Consider the following 9,106-nt stretch of genomic DNA (forward strand, 5'->3'; position numbering starts at 1 on the left):
ATATATTTTCCCACAGTTATATCCTGTGTTTTGACTTTTTTCTTTTTGTGCGTCTCCAAGTTGATATTTTAAAAACGGGCACTGGTGTAGGATTGTCTGTGGTGCAGCCCCACCTGGTGGTGCTGAAGATTATTGCACCTGAAGAGTATTCTAATACTCTGGTAAAGATAATTTTTTTACAAACAAATCATAGCGACATGATGATAGGTGTAGTGTTTTAACAAAGAACCTTAAAATATAAGCTGAATTTTCACTTATTTATTCTGTTCATGCACAATAAAGTGTAAGCAGAGCATCTCGGTTAGCTGCTACTGAAAGTTCAACAAGTAGCAAGAATAGATGCTTAAAACAATGTGTTTATATTCAATTTAATATCTTTCTATTGCAGCCATTTTGATCATTTAAACAAGCATGTTTTTGCATATTGTTGTCAATGTTGTTGCTTGAATTTTGGCCAACATAATAAACATGCTTCCAACAATGAACTATATTCTGTCAGTGTTGGTAGAAAGTGACTGTGAGAAGCTAATGCAGCTGAGTTATTATGCAAATATGTACATGGCATTTTTGTTTGATCACAAATTAGAGTTTATAAAGTGAACGTTTTAGTTCAGGTGTGTGCTTTACAGACTATGTGAAAGTTGTATAATAATGACTAAACTGGAGATATGTTCTTGAATTAATAAAAAGATGTTAAAATTTCTGAATAAAAGTTATAAGGTGAAACAAACGTAAAAAAAAAAAATTAAAGTAGCATTTTCACAGTGGAAATGTTTGCTGTTGTGAAAGACTCAGGTGCATCACTCGTTTACCCTTCAACCTTTAACAGGTTGGTCGTGTTGAGGAAACTCAATTGTAGTTGGGAGCCTCAGGCCAAAGCAGAGCTCAGCCTTGTCCCCTAACCCCTCACCCACCCACCAGTCTGCTCCGTGCTGCCACCGACTCCCCCTCACACCGGCCCACCCCACAGCTTTCTGCTTCACATCATTCCTTCAAACCACCGGCTGCTCCTCTGTCATAGGTGGAACCATGTTGCTAGGGTGTTTTGGCCAATGGAGTGGCATTTCCAGGAACACTGTCGGTCTGTCTCCCTCACACACACACACACACACACACACACACACACACACACACACACACACACACACACACACACACACACACACACACTCTCTCTCTCTCTCTCTCTCTCACCAAGTAAAGGAGTCTGTCAAGTATCCCACTAGCCCACCAGATCCCCCACCCACCCACCTTTTGGAAGTTATGCACCCCATTACTCCTGGCATAAAACTTACAGCACTACAACAACAAAAAAGAGATGCCAATAAAACATGGAGGTCATGTCCTGGGATGCATTTGAACTTAAGGTCATGCAGCATCCAAAACTTCAACAAATCCTGTATAAATATTAATAAGACCAGTTTTCACAAACATTAAATGCTCGATGCATTTTATACAAAGAATGGCACCATCAGTCATGTTTAGGGAGCAGCCATTACCTTTTCCACATCATAGAGCCAGGTTGATATGTGTCACTTCCCCTCACCTCCGTTAAGGAAATCATTTCAAAACTGTATTTTATAACTTTTTAACCTGAAATATTTTTGGGCAACAAAACAAGCAAAATTAGAATTAGCCTGTAAAGGGCCAAATACTTATTCACAGCTAGTCTCAACATTCCTACTCCAGTTCATTTTTTTAGGGCCGTTTCTTTGGCATATGAAAGAGCCTGCAAGTTATGGCTAAATATTTAAACAGAAAATGTGAAAAAATGTATGGCAATAAAAAGATGTCATTCTGGGTGAGCTGTGGTGGCGCAGGGGTTAAATACAAACCCACATATGGAGGCCTTAGTCCTCGACGCAGCTGTCACAGGTTTGATTCCTGGCCTGGTGATCTTTGTTGCATGTCTTCCCCCTTCTCTTATTACCCACTTTCCTGTCAATTATCTATCAAATAAAGGCCACTATAGAGCCAAAAAAAAAGATATTCTTTAATTCCTACACTTCAGTCATAGATGTGATGAGATTTTTTTCCTATTGTCATTCGCTCTGATACAGTGTCATCCATGCTTGGATGCCACACAGCTACAGCTTCCTTTGGATGTTTCCTCTTCCTTAAAGGAATTGCAGCTTTTCCTGTTTCTGCAGCAAAACATGCCTACAAGCCAACTGCAGCAGAATTACACGAGTTAAAACATGGCCGCCTCTACCTCCAGCAGCCTTTACATCAAATTCTTGCATTTCATTTACAATTTTGCTATGGGAACAGCCTTTAATTGGATGAGGGGAAAATAATCTGCAGACCATCCACAGTCATTCATTTCAACTGAATATTTCTTTCAAGCTTCATTGATATACATATTTTTTAAATATATGGTTACTTTTAAGGCCTTCTTTTAATGTATTATCTGATTTTTTTTTTGTGTGTGTGGCGCAAATAAATAGCCTTGCAACTCTGTGTGGCTTCTTATGAGTTTTACAGGACCACACAAAAGCATTCTGATCTTATTCTGCCACCTGGTGGATCACATTTGTTAGAACATTCAAGATTTCAGATTTTGAAAATATAAAAAAAGTTTGTTCTACCAAGTAAATAACATCCCATAAGTATTCATTTTTAGGAATGAACATAGGAGTATTATTTTTGCTCTGAAATCTTAAAACTTGACATAAACTGCTAAACTTCATTTATTTATTTTTTTTAAACCAAAACAAAGTACAGCATTAAAACATTTCAAGCACGGTATTAACATCCACCAAGTTGTCCTAAAAGTGTGAGAAAAAAAAATAAAAAAAAGATGCAATCAAGCATTTGTGGTTTTACAACATGCTCAGATCTGAAAGTTAGACTTGTTTGATCATGAAAAGAGTCAGCCTCTGAATGACTTACCACTGTCATGCTAAAAAGCCTAAAAGGTGAAAGAAATTGACTGAGAAAAAAAATGCATTCAATCATGTTTGTTTTACATTAAGTGTTGCAGATGACCCGTTCGTACGCAGCCTGTGGTACAGTCAGTCGATCACCAGGTCCTCAGGCGGGACGCAGGTGAGATCAGCCCAGGTAAGGGAGAGGGTTGGAGAGGAGAAGTGGGATATTTGGCTGGGTGGGATGGGAGATGGGTAGAGGAATAGGGATTTCTTGGAAGAAGTTTCCAAGAAATCCTTGGAAAGGATTCAGGGTTAAGTTAGGGGTCAGGTATGGGGACGGGGAGGGCTGATTTCGAGGCTTTGTGTTCATTTCGTCTTAGGTTTGGCCTCTAGGGGTTGGCCAATATCTTTCCCACGCAGCTTTCGGCCTGAAAGGAAAATAAATAAATTACAAATAAGAAATGAAAAAGACAGAAAACCCAATACTGAACAGAAGATATTTTTTCATATTCATTAGGCACACTGAAACTAAGAATTTACAGCCTAAACTTCCATTAACACAGTACGAGATTTTTCTGGATTAGGTATCAGATATAACAGGCAAACAACCCATTTACGCATTCAGTTCTGGTCCTAATACCAATGTGACGTGTCTATTGATTTCAACTAATGCTTCAATATTAAAATGAAAAAAAAAAAAGGTTTAGACAGCAATCTTGTTCCCCTTTTCAAGTAACCCATTATTAAAACGCCACATGTATTTTTTTTCCTACATATTGTGTACCATGTGCGCTGTTCTCGTGTTTAGGTGCATCAAGAACCGTTCTTACCAATGACTCGCTCAATTTTTCCCATGACCTGGTTGTTGGGTATCGCCTTCCCGCTTTCGTAGTCGGCAATCACTTGAGGCTTCTCGTTAATTTTCTGAGGGCAAAAAACAGGTTAGAAAACATGCTTAAAAAAACAAACAAAATTAAAACAATGTGTTAAACTCCTATATCTACAAGTGAATTTATCAGTGAACGTCAGTAAAACGCCACAAGTCGCCACAGAAGGTCGGTACGCAAAGCGTGTAGTACTCACTGTGGCGAGGTCTTTCTGGGTCATTCCCTTCTCCTGTCTGCCTTGCTGAATGACCTTGCCCACCTCCAAAGGAACCCTCTCGTGGTGTAGCTCCTCTGTCTCCCTGTCCAGTTTGGCAGTATTTTTGGTCACGAGGTGCTGCTTGTTCTGTCCTGCAGACCCTGCGTGACAAGGAGCGGTTCGAGGCACTTAGCAGACGTGCAAGCGCAGCTTTTGAGTTTATCTGGTGCCAATTTTGATCAGCGAAAAATAATGAGCTCACAAACATTATTTAAAGCTGCTAAAAACTTGTCTTTTGGTAACGAATAGCAGATACTTGCATTTTTTAGTCGTCTCAACATCCTCCCCACGTCTCTGAGCAGCAGTGATTGCCTGGAGGGGAAAACAAAAATCAAAGGAAGAAGGGTGAACAATAAGTCTCCAAAACTAATGGCTGTTTTATTGGTGGTAAAATTGCCTTATGACTATGTTTATGGTAAGCTTTATCTGCTTGCTTTTGTTTATTACTTTCAAGCACGAGGCTATTAAATAATAAATCTGCTTATCTTGGTGTATCGACGCAACGACATGGCACCATGGTCACCAACATTGCTTCAACACAATCTGACATTTATACCCAGTCAGCACGATCTCTCAGCTCACTCAAAACAAAAATATGTTTTCACATGAGAGATCAGAGCCATCTGTCATTTTGGCAGAGATGTACGCCTACAGCTGTTTACAGTTTAAATAGCATTTAAATGATACTTACAGTGTATTGAAATGTATTTAGATCCACGTCAGGCCATTCACATTTTCTCATATTATAACTACAAACTTTTGTGACAGACCAAGTTCAGCCTAATCATGTGGACACTTCCTTTTCAAACCTAGCAACAGATTTTCAACTGAATTTAAACCAGATGTGTGATTGGTTCAGATAAATATACTCATTTAATCTGGTTGTTGTCTCCAGAACTATGACGTATCAATAATAACGTTTTGTGAACCGTTTTAATGTGTCTAAAACTTAAAAACGAAACGGCACTGCTTGTACTTTCACTTCCACACTTCACATATGTCAAAGATTAATCTGTGTTGGTCAAGCCTGTAAGCTGTCTAGCAAACAAAGAAACATTTCTATCAGCAACATTAATATCTCTATACGCCCCTGTGGATAAAACGGTTACATCTGTTGTCTTTAAACCACACCACGCGGACACATCAACAAGAATAAATCCAGGTTTCCACGACAACAAACGCAGACAACTAGAGTGCGCCATTTCTCGCAAGAAAACGATCCAAGGGGGAAAAAAACACAAACCAAACAAACGGTTTTACGTGTACTTATACTGACCTGTTTGGACTTGGCCTGGGCAGCAGTAGGGCCCTTCTTCCTCAACACAGTCACCGTATCCCAGTCGCTTTCGGCCATGTTTTCAAGGATTCAGTCTGTTTTTGTGATATCTGTGAATCGTTAAAAAAGTTCAAATGCACTCAATCTGTCTGGAAGTGAACCTTTTAAATAAGACAATGTACTAGTAGTACTTCAGCGAGTCAACTCCTTCCAGAAATATCACCCCACGCGTTCTGCCAAACCTTTATTTATAACCGACGGTTAACAGCGACGTCACGATGGGTCAACAACAGCGCCCTCTTCTGCTTGAGCGCAGTAATGCTTGTGTATGGCAGGTCATTAGAACATATAATCAAGCACTAGTCCCATATATTTATTTATGACATGGATGACACTTCTCCGACAAAATGGCTTTTGTAATGAACGAAAATTTACTTAATAATATCAGTAGGATTATAGATATCTATGTTTATTTCTTTTAAAACCCACAATGTTTTTTTGTTTGTTGTATTGTGTTTATTATATATTTGTTGCTACAGACTATGCTTTTACCCTCAGATCTGGGGTTTTAAAATATTGCTGCTCTCTTAATTATAACTTCAATATAGGATCTCATTATAATTTGAATTTTTTCAAATGAAATTGTCCATTTTTCTCTTCCTCAAATTATGCAATCAACAGTAGCTGTTAACTTTCCATAAGTAGCTTGCATACTTATTATGGAGGCTACAATAGCTGTTGAAAGTAAACAGCATTGGACTTTTCCATAGTACATTGGACTTTTTCCATAGTCCAATGTAATAGACTGCTAATAAGCTTTCGTTGTTGGTCTGATATCACTGTTAGACCTTTCAGGTATGATTATGTTCCAGTCAGCTTTTTTACCATTGGCCCATTGATTATATGGGAAAGTTGATTGCCATCACCATGATAGTTTCTTTTTTAAAAGTGAACATTACATCAGAAAGTGAAAAAAAGCAACAACCTCTACTTATCTAATTGCTACAAAATTATTCATAACAGTAAGTATATTGATTAGCTGCTTTCCGAATAAATCCAACAGAACACAATTTGAAAAACTAACTTGTTTTATTTTGTAGAATTAAACAGTAAGTATACAGCAACACTTTCAGAAATCTATACTCTTAAAGTGGAACATTGTTAATGTACAGCTGAAGACAGCAGCAATGGAAGTGCTTATAGTAACCATATGCAGGAGCTCTTATGGAAATTCAGGTATGCTACTTCCTGGTGTGCCTGCTTCAGCACACCCGATTTCTACTGATGACTGATTAATAGGCCTTTTCTGTCCGAATCAGGCGTATCAAAGCAGGGCAACACCTAAAGAAATGCAGTGTGACTCAAAGACCAGGGCTGGGAAACACCGTGCTGACCGATGAAGGCAGCGCTTTTTACTTTAAGTAAAAAAAAAACAAAACAGGGGGAAACTTTTTCTGAAAAAGCAGAGAGCCTAAAGGAAAATATTAGCTAAATTATAATTCTACTTTTGGATTACATTACTCCTTTGGTATGTAAAAGATTCAAGGTTCTCCTTCACCAATTACAGGACATTTCTGAGGCAGCATCGCTGTTACGCCGCATACGAACTGGGGACCAGCCGAACTCGGACAGAGCATCGTCCGCCTGCTGACGTCCCAGACGGAAACTTTGTCTTGAACCCCGTCTGGATGTCCACGCCCGAGGTTTTGGATTCATCTGGGAACATTGAGAAAAATTCATCAATAAAAAAAGAAAAAGCACAATGCACCTGGCTGTAGATAGATCTACAAGCAAGAAGAAGGCATTCACAGTATTCAAGCTCCCAAAAAGAGTGTGACAATCTGCTTCCTACCTGAACAAAAACAGCTGTGTTCATGTGAAGAGTCTCAACTCGATCGGATAAGTGATTTAACCATTCCAGATGGTCACTGATAGACTGACTCAGATCGCTGTTGCTCTTTTTTAGGAGAGGGGGGGAAAAAAAGCATCACATGGAATGCAAACATGAATTTAGCTAGATGTATTTATTAAAAATGAGGATTCAAAGAAACGCACCCCAGACAAGTTGTCTTTCACTTCAACCGCAGCAAGACGAATGTGCTCAAGTTTGTCAATGTGTTCTTTCAGCCGATCATCAAGCTCCTGCATCATCATCAGGCCCTCGTCTGCTCTGACAGAACTCTTAGCGGCCATCCTGGGTCTAGGACAAATGACTGGTTATTTACAAAGATCACAACCTGTTCTTCCTTTTTTTATATATAACATTTTGCTGCCAAGTTGTTTTATGGTGGGCATATTTTGCTCAGAAACACATTGGTAAACATCTGACCTTATATTTCACTCAACTCATTAACAAGTCAAAGATGCAGCATAGCAACTCCAGAAAGTAGCCAGTTTCTTTAGAGAAAGACATTTGCCAATTAAATTTACTTGGGCAACATTATCATGCTATTCAGTAGGACATTTTGCTATGTATTATGCTAACAGTTAATTGTGTAGAAGTGGATGACAATGACCTGCAACAGACTGGCGACCTGTCCAGGGTGTACCCCGCCTCTAACTCGCTGGAGATAGGCACCAGCAACCCTCCTGACCCCACTAGGGACAAGGACTTACAGAAAATGGATGGATGGATGACAATGACCTTGAATCTGATTCTAATGTGTCCCATCTGGATGTTAAAATGATATTAAACTTAATTTAACCATGCTTCAGCTCCAAGTTCAAGATTAGAATATCACATTAGACCAATCAGAAACAGGTGTTTAAAGCACAAATAAAGTTATGGGGTGAGAAATAATGTGTTAGATGACTGTTGGATGTAAAATGGTCACCAAAACATAAAATAGTCAAAGCAAACGGGTCAGTGTTCCAAAAGCAATAAAGAAGTATGAATTCCCAGCCTATGAGCTGCCGAGCTGTACTTACTTTGAAGCTGTTATGCAGACTGCATCGATAGTTTATTCACAACATCTCAAGTGAGACCTCTAATTTTGAGTTTTGACCGCCGCTAAAAACGGCCATTTTTAAACCCATCGCTTTATTTGCACGAGCAGCAAAACATCAAATACACTGGCGCGGCAGAATGTCGACAACCGCGAGGAAAATTAGTATTAAATAAAAACCAAATTACCTTTTTGTTCCTGAGGTAAACACACTCAGAATGCTTGGGGGTCGATCACTACAATACAGAGGCTGCAGAAGAACCCCCCTTTTCCGCATTCCCGAAGGAAAAACTTTCGTCCTCCCGCCTACATGCCTCATGGACTCTTCAGAATCATTTTTTATGGAAAGTGGAGTATGTGAAAAATAGCATGAGCATGGACTTAGTTATCCTAATTACACAATAATGGAATATATTCAGATATATTAGAATAAAAGCTAGATTCATCTTTTTCTTGTAAAGAACACGTTTCTCCTATTTACAATTTTCTGTCCAACCTCGTGGTGGCAGTGTTGCACCTATGACATGGTTTGGCAACTGGTATAAATAAATACAGAGTAAGATTCTGGGAAATAAGTCCCAGGAGAACACGCTCTCTAATAACCTGCAACGAGAAATGGCACTTCATATTATGCGATTATTTTTTACAGCTGCTAAGAAACTGGTTTATTTTTATTTTTTATGAACCTGCCAAATTCTCAGTAGTAGCCTACATGTGTTTTGTTTTTCGAACATAATTTAAGTTATACAGATGTTAAAAAACTTTAAATTATAGCAACAATTTTATGTTTACACCTTTATTTCATCAGAGAATGTAGCAATCTTTTAATAGCTTTCTTGCTAGATTCAGGAATAAGAAGTTAAGAGGAACAG

The 9,106-nt window shown here is 38.8% G+C and overlaps 2 protein-coding genes across 3 annotated transcripts; both read right to left on the reverse strand.

Moving 5' to 3' along the window:
• Positions 1–2,672: 2,672 nt before the first annotated feature.
• Positions 2,673–5,592, reverse strand: edf1 (endothelial differentiation-related factor 1). 2 transcript variants are annotated; one of them, XM_008424423.2, is made up of 6 exons: positions 5,481–5,592; positions 5,290–5,399; positions 4,274–4,325; positions 3,954–4,114; positions 3,701–3,794; positions 2,673–3,298 (listed from the first exon to the last, which is right to left on the reverse strand). In XM_008424423.2, exons 2-6 carry the CDS (start codon positions 5,365–5,367, stop codon positions 3,237–3,239), a joined length of 447 nt encoding a protein of 148 aa, XP_008422645.1. In that variant the 5' UTR covers positions 5,368–5,399; positions 5,481–5,592; the 3' UTR covers positions 2,673–3,236. The 2 variants fall into 2 exon arrangements, with proteins under 2 accessions (XP_008422645.1, XP_081470204.1); XM_081614078.1 differs by lacking the exons at positions 5,290–5,399; positions 5,481–5,592 and adding an exon at positions 4,705–4,778.
• A 767-nt stretch (positions 5,593–6,359) lies between these two features.
• Positions 6,360–8,858, reverse strand: LOC145554411 (uncharacterized). The gene is made up of 4 exons (XM_081614077.1): positions 8,423–8,858; positions 7,345–7,489; positions 7,142–7,246; positions 6,360–7,005 (listed from the first exon to the last, which is right to left on the reverse strand). Exons 1-4 carry the CDS (start codon positions 8,551–8,553, stop codon positions 6,844–6,846), a joined length of 543 nt encoding a protein of 180 aa, XP_081470203.1. The 5' UTR covers positions 8,554–8,858; the 3' UTR covers positions 6,360–6,843.
• Positions 8,859–9,106: the final 248 nt, after the last annotated feature.

The sequence above is a fragment of the Poecilia reticulata genome, chromosome 12 (assembly GCF_904066995.2).
Source record: "Poecilia reticulata chromosome 12, P_reticulata-male-v2, whole genome shotgun sequence".
NCBI lineage: Eukaryota > Metazoa > Chordata > Actinopteri > Cyprinodontiformes > Poeciliidae > Poecilia > Poecilia reticulata.